The 16,412-nt window shown below is 42.0% G+C and overlaps 1 protein-coding gene across 2 annotated transcripts in view; it reads right to left on the bottom strand.

Moving 5' to 3' along the window:
• Positions 1-800: 800 nt before the first annotated feature.
• The window catches only part of LOC309680852 (amyloid-beta precursor protein), a 230,914-nt gene continuing 215,302 nt past the window's right edge, over positions 801-16,412 (bottom strand). For both annotated transcript variants that reach the window (XM_082494603.1, XM_082494602.1), the window contains 3 exons: positions 12,774-12,874; positions 9,356-9,502; positions 801-2,077 (listed from right to left, as the gene is read on the bottom strand). In XM_082494603.1, the coding sequence (XP_082350729.1) occupies positions 1,976-2,077; positions 9,356-9,502; positions 12,774-12,874 (350 nt within the window). In that variant the 3' untranslated portion in view covers positions 801-1,975. The remainder of the gene's footprint in view (positions 2,078-9,355; positions 9,503-12,773; positions 12,875-16,412) is intronic.

Raw genomic sequence — 16,412 nt, forward strand, 5'->3', positions numbered from 1 at the left:
GGGCAGCAGGCAAATTGGCTGAGCAGGTGAGGTTTTGTGGAAGGTCATGGATGGGGAAGAGGGACAAATCAGAGCAACAGGGCTGGAAACTGAAGTCTTGTCTTAGATGAGGTCCGGAATGACTCCCCTGCTCCCCTGGGCAGTGCAGTGTGGCCCTGCTGCAGCCACGCTCCATCTTGCTGTGGAGGCAAACGCCACAGGCAGTGCCGGAGAAGAGGCTGCTGCAGCTTGCAGATACAATGAGTTAGCAAGAAGCTTTCCCCAGACATTTATCTTGCCGTCTTTATTCTGCTCCTAGCTCGCCTTCCTCAGTCCTGCTTTATTTCATCTGGTTGCTACAAAGGAACAGTGATTAGCTTTCTTTTTCATGCAACACGCACCTCTCGTTTTACTTCATAACCCCATTTTTAGCTCCATCAACTGATCTCCAAGCTCCATGAGGGGTCCTTGCTATAAGCTGGGTACAGAGGCCACCCTGAAGATCAGCTTTTGGGAAAAAATTACTGGTGGTACTGTTTTACCCTTCCTGGGCACCCACTGTCATGCCGCAGTACCGGGCTGGATGGTCTTGCAGCCTGGGAGGCTCCTCTTGGTTCTCACCGAGGAGGCACGTCACCATCGCAGGGCATTGATCTCACCGGGAAGCGGACAGCAGAAGAGCAGTGGTGGCGAGAGAAGAGCTTGCCAGCAAGTCGCTCCTGGGGACAGGCGGGGAGGCAGGAGGTTGGTCATTGCTGGCGCGCTCCTCTGCACGAGTGAGGGCGGCTGGTCGGCACAGAAACACACCACCACAACAGGGCTCCTCCAGGAATGTATTTATTTACATTAAAACACTATTATACAAACTGAAAGGAAGAAAGAAAGAAAGAAAGCGAGAAGAAAAAAAAAGAGATGACGTCTTAGAGGGGCAGATGTGCCAAAGCTGGCGCCCCTCATTCCCACCCTGCCTTGCTGCCGCCTTCTTTCCGCTCTGGTCCGACTGCAAGTGCCGTGATCCTTGTAGGAATATCCCTTCCCAACCCTCTCTCAGTGTGAACATCCATGTTTTCTGTTTAAGTGGCTTGCAGAAATATTTGTTTTCTGCCTCCAAAGAAAACTCTTGCCCAAACGTTTTTTTCTTAATTTATTTATGTAACACAGTGTAGAAAGCTATCAATTCATAAGCAATGGTTCTGTACAATCATCCTGCAGAGGATCCCCGTTAATTTTCGACCAGCAGGCACTCTTCCCGCCCAGAAGTGCTCACAATTAACAGGGATTCTTTTTAATATTTTTTTTTTTAAGATCAAAAAGATACATGGAAAAGAAAATAAAGTTTACCTTTCAATGCCTAAAGTGTGCACATAAAACAGGCACAAAGAAACGAATGTGTATTCCCATGATTTCTACGTCACTAATACAGCAGGAGCAACAATCTGTACAATAAAATGCAGCTGCAGAGGAAAAGAATTTCAATAAGTCATCTGGAATACTTTTTAAAAAATGTTGTTTTACTTTAAAATGCATAGTGATCAGAAAAAAATGCTCAGCAAAGAGAAGCAGCTAAACCCCACAGACACAGAAAGCATCCCCCATCAATTCTTAAAGCATATTTCAATTAGGACTTAATTTTTGTCACAAATCACAAGAATAATATACAACTGGCTAAGGAGCTACATGATAAATAATTGGGAAAGAGAATCTATCCATGCACTAGTTAAATACAGCTAACCTCTTTACAGTACACAAAAAACATTCATTAATAATGTAGTGTAAAGACTGAAATGTAAAGAGAAAGAGAGAGAAAATACATTACTGATTTTATTAATTCAAGTTCAGGCATCTACTTGTGTTACAGCACAGCTGTCAAAAGGCGAGAATGAGTAAATAATAAAACAGAGTGTTTTTCTTTCTTTCCACATTATTCTATAGCTGAACACCGATGGGCAGTGAAGCAATCATTCTGCTGTCCAACTCATGAGGCTGCTGTGGTGTCCTAGTTCTGCATCTGTTCAAAGAACTTGTAGGTGGGATTTTCGTAGCCATTTTGCTGCATCTTGGAAAGGTGGCGCTCCTCTGGTGTCACTGCAGCGTCCACCTGCCGTGAGAAGAAACAACCAGGGTCAGATTCTCATTTAATTCACAGCATACTCCATGTTTCCCCACTTTACAGCCATCCAACATACTTTGTACCCTCTCCTGTGCATTCAGGGAGAAAGCATTCTCCGATACACAAGACAGAGTTTGTTTGACAGGTTCTTCCCTGCCCCTACCCCCCCCTTTTTTTTTTTTTTTTTTAATGAAAGGCAAGTTAGGTCCCAAGCTCAGTCCAAATCTCCTAAGAAAGTCTAAAATAAAGGTGGCCGGGAAGTAATAGGGATACTTCTCCACTAAACACAGCATCAAACCCAGTACCTGGAGGCTACAACATTGTCCGAAGAGACAACTGATTCTGAACACTCTTCTCTCCAAGTTATGCAGGACTGTAAGTGGCCTCACGAACAACATCAACAAGACGGCACTGCACCCAGCAATACATCAGAAGGCAGCAAACAGCTTCAAAGAGCAACGTGCAAGAGATGGCCCTTCCAGCTTGGACACTCATGGTTCACTTTTTAGACAAAGTAATATGCACAAGAAGATGAGGCAACAGGAACAATTCTGCAACTCTTTTTTTTTTTTTTTTGCTGCAGGGCTTCTAAACCAGCTGATCAAACTCAGCACTACCTGGGTTTTGTTGCCTGGCTCAGAAAACATGCAACTCCACAAACAAAAAGAAGGGGATATATTTTGCATATCCCCACTAGGCCCCCATTATTAGGTTCCCCTCCCCGGATACATATGAGTATCTGTACTTGGGATCAACTGGATCTCAAAAGAAAACAAAAAGCTGACTAAAAAGCCAAAGGAAGTGGCTTGAGGCTGCCCTCCCTCTATATCATGCTCCCAGATCTGTTGCAGATGCTGTGGTCTCAAAACCAAGAAAAATTAATTGGAAAAAATCAAATGAGGGTAGCAAGGAAACACCAGAGTAGCAAGGCACAAGGTGAGCAAAAAGTCCCATTGCACTCACGGAAACAGAACTGCTCTGGGTACGAGGTCAAATTTTGTTCAGTTTAGTGACAACATATGAAAGCAGAGCTAAGAAAGGCGGCTTGTCGGCTGTTTCATTTGATATCAGATATATCTAGTGTTTTGACAGCCCTTAAGAGAGAAAGCAAAAAGTGAAATTTACATTGTCAAAAATTTTAAAGCAGGAAGGTGCCTAAGACTCTATGCTATTAGGTATGAACATTTTCCTGTGGCTTCCTCTAAGTTGTGACCTTTAGGAAAACCAGCCATTTACCTTTAGCATAGAAATAGCCTTTTGGATAACGGAAAGTGTATTGTCTCAAGAAGCCGTATATAGCAGGCTAACTTACTCTAACCTGCCAATAAAAAAAGCAAAGGAGAAGTACTTAAGGCTGATACTCATTTTAAATCTACTCTACAATACTGGAAATAACTCAGCTTAGTGAGGACAGACTGTGACCTTCGCTAAGTTGTTAACCTGATATCCTGGAGAAAGATTAAAGTTATGTTCCTCCACGTTTGGGACAAATGCACACAGCTTAGCTTATTTTTGCAGCCGTTCTTTTACTGGGGTAGGTTATATCACAGCACCACCTTTCCCATGGTACCAACTGGAAAATAGCTCCTCTCAGAGCCGTCTCTGGTCTTCATGTTCTTTTTTTTTTTCGTTACTTAAGAGAAGAAATAGTCCTCTCTGTGGCACGTGTATTGGACTGCTTAGATGAACTGCTAACCCCAACTCTGATCTGTTTTCATATCTGTGCCCCTTCTAAATCTCCTCGTTGATGTTCCAACTCTCAAATTGCATTTTCAGTCAAAACTGTATCTTCCATCAAATCTTTTTCTTATGCAATACTTGCACATTTTTGTGAAATACCCAACTTTAAGGATCATGTACTGCTTTTGCTCGCAAGCTATTGTGAAACTTTCCCATAGCTGGGATTCCTGAGCCTTCCAGCCTTGACTCCTGCCGGCAGGGAAGAGGATGCCCCGCAGAAAGGATTCCTGGGCTGAGCTAACACGGTACTCCCTGTGTTTCTGATTCTGCAATATAACTTGGCCTTTTTGCTGTTAAAATACTGCCATTCAAAGGCTGTCTTTCTCTCTTTGGTTTGTTTCCCGCCCCCCCAAGTTGCATTTGAATGGAGTAATCCTCTTACGCAACAAACCCCAAATCCATCTAATTTCTTTACCTCCTGCAAAATGGTCTCAGGCAGTGAGATCCTGTTTAGGGTGATGGCGCTCTTGCTTTAAGCTGCTCTTTCCAGATTTCCCTCGTTTCAGAAATCAGGGGGCAGGAAAAAAAATAGTGTTTTTCTTTCTGTGCCCTCCTCCCTCTCCAGAAGTGACAAAAGAAACAACTTCTTTTCTACTGAAGGATGCAAGCTTCCCCTGGCCAGCCCACGTGAGTGGTGAGTGCCAGCTCGGCTGTCAGCAATCTTTTTGATCCATCAAGGACAGGAGAACCTCTGGGAATTTCACAGCCCGTCTCCTCTTCAACCTCTACACCCAAATCCCCGAGACATTTCTGTACAACAACATGCTCAGCAGCCAGCGTACAACCGTGCGCCTGCATTTTAAAGGCTCGTCTGTGCCTGCGGCCCAAGTCTCACCTACAGCCAGCAGCGAGGGCAGCGGTGGGGCTGGGTGAGAGAGAGGCAGCGAGAGCTGCCACAACGCACAGCGCTCATCTCCGCAAGTATCTCCAGGGGCTGGGTTGCCTCCTGCTGCTTTACCTGTCCTTTCTCCAGGGGTTGCCAACTTCTGCCTCCGCAGGGAGGATATGCACCGAATCAACTCTTGACAGTTCCTCGATCCTATTGCCGTTCGGCAGAGCGCTTGTTTTTGATGTATGTAATCAGTGGAACAACAGTAGGGCCTAACAAATCCACTCCACATAGGTTTTGTACAAACACGTAAAAGGCCTTATGCCTGCGCCCCGAGGACCGTGCAAATTTAACAGTGTCAGCTACTTCCATTGTGACAATGTTGCCGTATGCCATCTGCTGCTGCTAAAGTGGTGGCTAACGTGGCTGGGAAGGGAAGAGAAGAACAAAGTAGGGAAAATGGAGAGTGTTCCTTTGGCATTTTCAGCAGTCACAGAAAATAGGAATACAAAGCAAGCGCAGAGGAAAAGCCACCCTTCCTTTCATTCTTGAGGGCGCTGCTGTAGCATCAAGTCAGCCCCGGTTCTTGTGCACCATAACACCACACTACAGGAGTATATGGGTGCTTCTCTAAATCAAGAAGTGACAGCCTCACAATTCACAACTAAACCCACCAACAGATTCTCTTCTAGCATGAAATTAAAGTGCAATATGAAGCTCTCGGGTTGAGGAATTGGGGGTCTCTATGTACCAGTACATGCCCGAGAGCATCTAGGCATCTTCTAGGAGGCTCCCCACACTGGGCTGGGGTGCAAAGGAGGGGTATACCAGAACCTGTGCCATACTTCTTCATATTTAAGCTGCAAACAACACTGTATTGAACTCTGTCACCCGTTTTAGCTTAAGCCTCCCACTCAGCACTTCTTATTCGGGACTAGGAGATGTGATAAGCACACAGCATAACCTGCTTGTGGGAAAGAAAAAGAGTAAGACAACAACATAAATAAAAAAGAATCAAAGAAAGTGTAAGGCAGAAGAGACTAAAGAATTGACAAGAAACCAGAGGAACTTGGATGAAAATCAGGGAGGAGAAAGAGATTAGGAAAAAAAATATGAGAAAGGACAGTAAAATCAGACTGAATTTTTAACACCTTGCACAATATTCCATATTAAAAAGTCTCACTTTGATAAAACTAGTTTATAGTGACAGTCCAATAACTTCTGAAATATGGTATTTACAGATGAAAGGGATTTATTGAGGCTCCTACTTGCAGTCTTAGTCAATTTTTTTTTTTTTTTTTTTAAATTTCCCCTTCAGCCTTTAAAATGACTAGTGGTACTTCCTCTCCTTCCTGTAGCTGTCTGCCGCAGGGTAATCCATCTCACCACCGACCTACGTGCACTATCGCTCATCCTGAATGTCTTTTCTTCTACTCACTTTTACCCATTTTGACTCTGCCAAACTCTTCCTCTCGTTCCTTACAACCTCTGTCCTAGGTATTGCTCTGCCAAACGACATGCCTTGAACCCGATTATCTCCTTGTCAGTAAATCCCTAAAGCCCTTTACCATTTTAAGAAGCTTTTTTCACCCGTTACAGAGGTGGCAGAAGTTGAACGCAGCATGTAAGAGGTGTGGGTACTCTGGTGCTGCTGAGAAGCAGTCTAGATGCTTCTCTTTTCTACGACGTGATGTCTCTTGAGAAAACAGCTCAGTCAGGTACATAACCTCTTTTGAGACTGTCTGTCCATCTATCCCCTTCTGCTCCAGCCTATGGATCTTTCACACAGAAAACCCTAATGTGGGCTCAGGAAGATGGTAATGCTGCAGAAAAATTCATATGCTGCCTCTAGACATGTGGGGCAGATCAAAAGCCCAGACAGGAGGTGCTGGCAGCCCTCAGAGATGCACCGAACACAACACTGTTGTTTAAAGAATGGCAAATGAATGCTGCCTAACATACACCTGCAGATCGGACTTTGAGAGATGGACTTCGGAGAGTACTACAGCAATTTTAATGGCTTCTTTGCTACTGCTGTGAGCCCTCCCCTTGTTGCCTCTCCCCACATGCTCCTGCTGGAGGTCCTGCCTCTATAACAGAAAGCAAATGAGCTTCAATGAGGAGAACCTGAAAGAGGCGGAGTTGAGACAGTCAGCTGCAGTCTGGAGCACAGGAGAGGCGAGAACCTCTCTTTTGCCACCTGCTTTCACGGAGGAAGAAACCTCCTGCAGACAGCTGGGGTGGCATCACCAGCAAAAAACACTTTCAAAATGTTTGCTGGAGCTCCTATGTGCACATACAATAAATCATTTTCAATCACTCGGTCAGTTACTTACTTAACTATGGCAGTCCTGCTCCTGGAGAGGCTGAACCACTTTGAAACATTTCTATTCTCAGACATGGAAGAAAATGATGATGACACTTTTTCTAAGTGGGACAAGTATATTCCTCCTCAGAGCCTCAAAAAAAGGCTAACAGGATTTTTAATAATGTCTTTTGTTAAAGAAATAGTGAAATGAGAGAAAGTACTACAGTCAGAGTTGACTTTTTGGAAGATAAGAATACAGGTGGAACAGGACCTTTTTTGTCATCTCGCATCCATTATCACAGAATTAAATTCTCACAGTAACTTCTGACACGCAACAAACAGGTGGCAAGATTTGTTCAAATATACTCAGCCAACCTAGAGCTGATGCACAGTTATTTTTATATCAAGTGATTTTGCTCTTTCATGCATTTTGTGCTCAGCACATTAAAGGTACACTGTTGCTAAATAAATTAATCCTCTTTAGAATGGAACAGCTTAATTTTGATGACATTTTATTATTAAACATCAATCGTATATGGATCTTCGGGTGCATTTTTTTTTCTCCAAAGCGCATCCTAAAAAATTTTCATCAACTTAGGACAAAAATAGATGTTATGCCTTTCTTGCAGGAAGCTCAGACAGTGAGGCTATGCAGTCTGCCAAGACCACAGAGCAAGTCTGACAGCATAAGGAAACGTGCTTGCCAATGCCAGACACAGTGCAGCCAATCTACAAGGCGACAGCATCTACAGTGTGGTACTATAAATTGACTAATATTCTTGGTAGAGCCGCATGCTATAGCTTTACGGTTTTATCTGCAAAATTTTTTATTTCCGAAGTGAAGCTGTCATTTTGACATAAATTACTTGTTCAGCTTGTGCATGTTTTTTCCTAGTCCAACGTTTCCAAGTTCACTGTCACTGAAGAAAGCTCGTAGGAATCCAGGATTACCTTTGCCACAGCATTTGATCAGGTGAAGCCCACCTGAAATTTTAAGGTTGTACTGCCATAACAGTATGTCCACAATCAATGTCTGATTCGGGGCTTTAACCTAGCAAGCCTCCTTGGACTAGTCTGTTATCGCCAAATTCAGACAAAGGAGGGTCTCAGGTTGCACAACTGTTGGCAGCAGCTATCAACTAGGCGGTTTAAAACTAAAACCTGTTTCAGTTTTCTACAAAATGGGCTGGAAACCTTCATATGGAAAGCTAAAGCTGAGATTCTTCCTCACTGTTTTCTGCTTCTCAGTCCAAATTCGGCATGGCTTGCTGTCTGCTCAAATCTCACCTCAAACCATTGGTGCTTTTCTGACCAAGTCTCTTTGGAAACCATGTGGGCAACCACAGCACAGACGTAGGGACACACAAGCACAGGCTTAAGACAAAGGCTTCCTCAAATATTTTTAAGACCCTTCACTGCCCTAGATGGTGGAATTACATGCATGAGGAAGCATGTATGCCTCCAGCAAGACCAAAGCAAGGTTCATTTGACTCAAGGCGAAACCAACATAACTGTGGACTTGAAAAAGACTTAGTTTCAACCAAAAATTTAAAATATCAGTTTGTGAAGGCAAAACCATATAAAAGTTTCAAGCGCGGGCTAATGTAAGCACTATGCACAAAGCACTCACACAGCAAACTAGATATCAATATACAAGGGGGGAAAAGGTTACATGAACCCCCTTCCAGTTCTCATAATGAAGTTTTTCTGTTTACAGAGATTCTTTTGTATATCCAAGTAACAGATGAGGTATTCTAAATTACTGTAAACTGACCACAAATTTACTTGGTAGATTAGGAAAAGACAAGGGTTTTCATCTTGAAAATCCCATATAAGAGTCTCATATATTATTTGTTTCTCAAATCTATTAAGTTTCAGATTAGTCATAAATCAAAGGCCATTGGTGGCAAAAGAAAATCTTGTTTAGAGAACAAAAAGTAATAAAGTATCTGTATAGGGAAAATCCTTGCAGCATGCAGCAAAATACACAGAAGACCTGCCTCAAATGTTTATTTGCAAGCTAAAGAAAGAAATCCGTGTATGTGCATTCCCAACAACAATAAAACCAGAGTTTTCCTCTTTTGCAGTATCTGCTTATTGGCTACTGTTAAATTTCCTGTAAAATGAACTTTCACATTATGAGGTGATTGGTCTGGGATAGTTCCGGAAGACATTCTTAGGGTTTTACACCCAACTTAACGTGGTTTATATTGTGTCTGCATTTACAAAATAAGGCAATTTGATTCTACTCTGCCAGATACAACCCCTCCAACTCTGAACATTAGGCTAGCCAAAAGCATGGTTTCTTCCTTTGTAAATATATTTATAGAGCAGCCTGTTGACTGTGTTGTACATGTAACAGCAGTTATGCTTAGTAGTCTTTTCTTACCTCCACAACCCCATGATGAATAGATGTGTACTGCTTCTTCTTCAGCATCACCAAAGTAATGACAATCACTGTTGCTATGACAACACCTCCCACCATTAGTCCAATGATGGCACCTTTATTTGAACCCACATCTTCAGCAAAGAACACCTACAAAAGAAAAATAAAGGAAGATGAAAAGTTCACTGAGTATTTGGCTAACCTGTCTAGCTGCCACAGCAATATAAAGCCTATTGAAGTATCAGTAATTAAGCAGCATTTCATGTCACCCTAATTATTCAAAACTAGATCGCTGTACCACAAAGCTCTCATAATTGGAGAAGAGCAATTTGGGAAATCTGTACTGCCTGTGGTGCAGCAGTGCTGTGGCTAAGGGGAAGACTCATCTCCATGTCTCTGCTTCATATGGGTCTTGGATAGTAGCTTTTTTTTTTTCTTGGGTAAGTGATTCAAGTTAATTGCAAAATGACTGATAAGCTTGTAGAGGAGTAAGCAGTGAGCATACAGTTTTCTGTATTTTTAGAATGCTAATCATGGAAACGTTCATAAATCTACATCTGTGCGGTTTGTTTGGACCACGTCTGTTGCATCTCTTCGATAAGGAGCGGTGAAGATCTGTAGGACAACAGTGAAACGTGCACACCAACAGCTGGGAGAAAATTCTCACACCGAAGAGACAACAGTCCAAAAAACAGGCACATGCTGATTTACGTGCCCACCAAGGGATGGACCAGGATTTTGCAGGGTAAAGGGAGAACGAGTTGTACCTGCATGACAACAATACTCATGTGTGACCTAGAAAATGTAACAGTTGTGAAAAAACAGAGAAGATCCACTTGAATTATATGTACCGATAAGGCAAATCCCGGGACAGCAAGATGCTTTACTATGCATTTAGTAAGATTGGCTTTTAGCAACAGAAGCAGGTATGAAAAGCGGGTGATTGTTTTCACTGTCCTGCTTTGTATTCAAGGAATACGCTGGATTATTTTACATCTATGCATATTTTACAAACCTTTTGTCCGCTTGTCAATAGCGGGCTTTTATTATTATTATTTTTAACCGAAAAGGGCAAAAAGGATTAGAGAATAAATTACATTCACAGAATTGTAAGACTACCTCACTCTGAAAGACTAAATACTTTGACAAGTATTTAACAAAAATGTAGAGGGAAGCGGGAAACCAGCTGAGACTTATAATGAGCTGTATAACATTTGCACTCTTTAAGAAACACAGTCTTCCTGGGAGAGGTATTAAAGCATGCAATATAAATATTTATATTCTTCCTAGTCATAAGCAAGAAATGTGTTTAAACAAAGTTAAGAATTGACTAGAAAGTACACACAATGGACAGCGTCGGCATAAAATCATGTGAAGTAATAATTTCTTCTGGCAATTTTACCTGCCCAGGACTGAAATTCTGTTACCATACTATTTCAGAGCACTGTGAAATGCCCCAGCTAATATACAAGTGCAACAGAGGGAGGCCTTAGGCAGTCTGAGCCATAACTTAAGGTACAGTTAAAACGTGAACACCCATAAAGGGGAAAATAACTGCAATTTCAGCTCAATTCAGACGTTTGAGTGTAAAATACAACGCACAGCTGAACTCAAAGCAATATCCTACGGAGACTGTTGCAGTAAATCCTACCAGGGCACAGGAGAAGGAAACGCACAGATGAAAGTATTTTCTGCTTACTGCTTTTGAATTAAAGCTAATGGAGAAGGGCATCAGCTAGGATATGGCATGCGGTAAACAAGCAATGCCCTGTAAGGCATCAGTCCGGCACCTTCTCAGCAATATCAGACTCTTTGCTCAGTCTCAATTGAAAAGATAACCTAGAGGACAGCTTACTAATTTCTAAATAATGGCTGTACCTATTAGTAGGAAGTATGGCATAAAATGCTTTAAAAAGCTGGAAAGGTTCTATTTTAAGCATCACACAGACTACTCCTGTGCAGAGATTGCAATGCTTTCCCTATCAGCCACCACGGTAAGGGTAGTTTCCAGCACCAAGCAGCCACTTAAACATTAAAGATTGCTGCTGGGAAGTGCATGTGACACAGGAACCAATAACGCCTGTCTAAAACACATTCTTGCAAGTTCCTTCCCTTCAGTAAACTTGCACGGGTTTACTCCATCAGGATGTTTAACCCATCTGAGCTAAGCATGTCAGAATTTCCCAAATTAGTGCTAATGCATTTTGGATTAGCTCATCAAACTGGGAATTCTCAGTTCTCGGCATCAAAGAGATGGCAGAATATCTTTTCATGCAGTGATTGCCTAGTTCAAATGCAAATTTGAGTCCCATGTTAATTTTAATTTTCAGCACTACTTAGCTTTAAGAATATATTAAGAAAAAAGCTTTCAAGTTTAATATCAGGATATTGAAAGTCACGGAACCGAAATCTCATCATGTAATATACCTTTACAAAAGAGGAAGCAGAAAAGGTTTATAGTCAACACTGCTGCATGGGTTCTTCATTACTTATTAAGGGACTGAAAAAAGCTTTTAGAAGACGCTTGTTCTTACTTACACTGCTTTTGGTTGTTATTTTTGTGTTCATAAGCAGCAGTTCAAGCGGGGAACAATATTTTGCTCCTACCTGCCCTTTACCTGTTAATAATTTAATATATCTTAAGGAGCAAAACACAGATACAACCAAGTACAAATTAAAATTAAGGCCAGTACAGAATCTCCTCTTATCCCAAGCAGGCTACCTTGCGAAAGATTATGCTCCATGGAGTTCAGCCTCCTTAATGCACTACCTCCATCTGTTTTGACAGAAAAGGAATCTATTCCTGATATCATAGAATGGTTAGAGTTGGAAGGGACCTTAAAGATCATCTGGTTCTAACCCCCCTGCTATGGACAGGGACACCTCTTGCTAGACCAGGTTGCTCAAAGCCCCATCCAGCCTGGCCTTGAACACCTCCAGGGATGGGGCAGCCACAACATCCCTGGGCAACCTGCTCCTGTCTGGCATCACTCTATTTCTTGCTGCACCATGCTGCATGTCTCCATCAAACTTTATTTTTTTTTAATTTTTTAAACTTACTTAGCATTTTCCTTCCTCTGTATCCCTTTTCTTTAGTTATATGACCATGACAGATGGACTCTGGGACAAGTATTGCCCATATGACCACATTCAGTGACATGGCAGTGCAAGGGCAGGAACTGTCAGAATTTCCTCTTGTGTGAGACTTGATGGTATTCCATCCTCTCTGCTGAAATTATTCCAGGTTTACTCTTATTTAAGAGAGAACCAGAAAAATCATAATCTGTTCACGTGAAAACTTTTTGTCGGCACTTTCACTATCCACAGCACTCAGGGAAACATGGCCATAATTGACCCACTACTTCAAGACTGAATCAGCAACTCAAAACACTCCTGTGGAAAGCATTGTTTGTTTACTCACCAGCTTTTGATGATGAACTTCATATCCTGAGTCATGCCGGAACTCCGCATCCATCTTCACTTCAGATATCTCTTCTGTTTTAACATTGGTCAACCCGGAACCTGCATTGCACCGCAATGACAATTCATTAAAGTCATCAACTCAATTGTGCTCTGCTTACCTCCACCATTACGAGAGCAGAAGGCAATGGTATCATTCACGTGGAGGAGGTGTGACGCAACGGGAATGGGAACTGGGAAGAATGTGAGGTTCATCTCATGTTTCAGTCCCACTGAGGTGACACAGAATGAGCTGGTAAAATTTCTCCTCTGTTAAACGTTCCTTAATCCACTGCAGCTATGCTGGTACAAGCTTCAAAGGCTTTCAGCATGAAACGCCAGAAGAACTAAGCTGTGAGGGACCAACAGCAGACTCCTGAATTGGCTCACAGGATGCAGACAGATCTGCTCTGACAGCTTCTTTAGCAATGTCAAGAAAATTTGGTGTTTAGGCTGAAATCTTCCTCCTCCCTAAGCTCAGGCTGCTGTGAGGAAAAAACACCTACCTGTGGTTTGAGGTGGGAAACCCCAGATATTATATTTTCTTGCTTCCTGTGAGTCTGTACCTTTTGCACAAACATGCACAAATAAGGGTAATTAAAATATCTGTGAAGTTCTTATTTGGTTTCAGATTTCAGAGTGCTCAGAATTAATATGATTCAAGTCTTGACTTCTGCCTGAGAGATGACAGCTGTCCTCCTTGATTAGAAACATACTGTAAAGCAAGTAAGCAAAGCTTGCGGTGATTTTAATTGTAGATAGTTTGCAGTCCTGTTCTCCCCTTTTGGGTGCAAAGTGGAGATGTTGCACTTGTCTAACTGGAAAGAAGGCCAGGATTTCCTCCAAGATAATAGCCTTAGGACAATGAGCCAGACTTACAACAGCTAAGCAGTGCATCCTATATGCGTATCTATGAATGTTTTGTCCTGAAAAGCTGGCTCTGGCTTATAGAGAACATATGGGTATTCATGTAGCTGGTTATTTTCCGTCTCAACACTGACTGACTGATCTTTATATTTCTTGGAGGTACAAACACTGCAGAAGCATGGTGTTTACGAGAAGTTATTTCCTCACCCTATCTAATGTGACAAGAACAAACTGGTTCATATTCCTTGTCTATATTTATCCGAGCATTTTATCGCTCCAGCTCCTCTTTCCAAGCCTTCATTCTGATTCTTAGTATTTTGGGCTGACCTCAAGCTCTGATGCAGAGGAAGAACCTCTTCTATAAGTCTCAATGCTACTGACTGTTCTTGTCCTCCACCGTTTCTCTGGACTCTCAATAAATTTTTGAAGACTTCCATGTGCCAATGAGCTCCACAGTCTAAAGTAGCACTCAATGCAAGAATTATTGCCCTTTTATTGCCATTGAATGTGCAATTTCTTTTTTCTTTAAATGCTGATTTATTTTTGTATTATGAATCAGCAAGAACAGACCTTCCCAAGAACTTCTCTGGACTGTACAGACAATTCCATTCTAAGATTCTGATCTTTCTTTTCACAGTAAATCATGCAAAGGAGAGAACAAGAATCATCTTCATGCAGTAAAGTATTTATGGTTATTTTCTTGAACAGTCTGACTGACCCATGAATTCTACCTTAGTGTCTTCTTTTTAAGGAATAAAGCACATAAAATATCTCAAATTTCTTTATTAAGCATCTCATTTTTGATGCCACATTACAGTACTGACACAAGTATATTATGACATTTATATATGAGAGATCATTTCTAAATGCAAGAACTATAAAGTACCTAAGGAATTGCAGTCTGAAAACAAACCATGATGTTCAGTCAATGGAATGCAGGAGGAAATGGAGATGAAGGAAATAAAACCCACATGGTACCCAAAAAGAGGTTTAACTTTCTATCCTTGAAGCAGCTATGGTTAGTTTTCCAAACTAAAATAAGAATACAATTTACTCTCCTTTGCGCATCATGTCAAAATAGCCCCCATACCTGCATCAATGGGAAGCGAGGAAAATGAGAATGTGTATCTGGCACAGAGATGCTTCTTCAACTGCCCCACCTTTTTGTTTTTAGGATTAAAAGAAGAGGGCGAAAAACCCAACAACGGAATCTATGTGCTTCACATAGATTAAATAGCTGGGGGGAAGGGGCTTTCCCAGAACCTGGGTTGGCTGCCCACAGCTGTAGTGGCTGAAGAGACGGCTGGCTCCCAGCTGCTTGCCACTGTCCACGGCCACACTTGCTGCCCCCTAGACACGCTGGGAAAAGCACCGTGTGGAAACTTCCCCAGTGCATGGGCTTGGGGAACTGCACGACCCTGCTGCTGCAGCTGGCAAATTCACTGAAGCTATAAATATCGATTAGAACGTATCCAATACATCTATGAGATACATCCACGAAGAATCAACTTGTCTTTTGTTGAGGGAAGTCCTGCCTCCCGAACCTTGTAGAGGACACTGGAAGAGTTAGGAAGCACACGGGAAACAGTGATTTGGCTTGGAGCGAATCTGGATTTCCAAAAAGCCTTTGAGAAGGTCCCCGATCGAAGCTCTGGCAGGAGCTAAGATGGCAAGGATTAAGAGGGAAAGTCCTACACGACTTTTGATAACCGATTAAAAGATAGGAAATGAAGTTGTAGATACACAGCCATTTTTCACAATGGAGGAAGGTTACCAGCAGGGTTCCACAAGGATCTGTGCTGTGCTTTTTGTAAAGTGATCTGGATAAGGGAGTGAATAGTGACGTGACAAAGTTTATTGACAAAAATTAAAAGGAAAAGGGGATAGTCAAAATAAAACCAGCTGCAAGGAACTGCAGAAGGATATTGCAAATTCTGAGTGCACAATAAAAGGGAAATGGTATTCAATGTTAATACAATGTAAAGTGGTGCTCACAGGGATAACGCAGCCCTAACTATACATACACAACAATAGGCTCTAAATTAGCTCTGTTCCACCCAGGACAGAGACCTTGCAGCCACTGTGGATAACTCTCTGTGGGCAGTTGGCTCAGTAGCAGTCAAAAAGGCAAAGCGAAAGCTAGGAGTAATTATGAAGGAATAGAGAAAAAAAGAAAACATTGTTACACCACTGTATAAATGATGCATCCTCATTTTAAATCTGGCTATCCATTCTGGTAACTCCACCTCAAATGAAGGCAGAAGAACTAGAAAAGATGCAATGCAGGGAGACACAGACTATCACTGGTATGGAATGGTTTCTGTACAAGAAGGACTAGACAAATCAGGAGTATTCAGACTGGAAGAGACAACCGAGGGGAAACACTACAGAGGTCTATATGACTGTGAAGGACAAGAAGAAAGTCTACAGGAAATGGTTATTCATTATTTCTCCTAAAAAAGTACAGGACACCAACATGGCTATGACACAGCAGATTAAAAACTCACAAAAGAAAGTGGGTGTATATGTATAATTTGGCACAATGCAAAACTGGACTGTGGAACTCATCGGCACAAATCATGAGGATGTTCAAAATACAAATGAACAAATGCAAAGAAGAAAGGTTCATCCAGGGTTACTAAATACAACGGTGAAAATACAATTTCAAGTTCTGGAAGTCTATCAAATGCTGGCTGCCAAAAGCTCTGCGGATGTGCCAGGGGTATAAGGCAGA

This window comes from Vanellus vanellus (assembly GCF_965231255.1).
Source record: "Vanellus vanellus genome assembly, chromosome: 1".
Taxonomy (NCBI): domain Eukaryota; kingdom Metazoa; phylum Chordata; class Aves; order Charadriiformes; family Charadriidae; genus Vanellus; species Vanellus vanellus.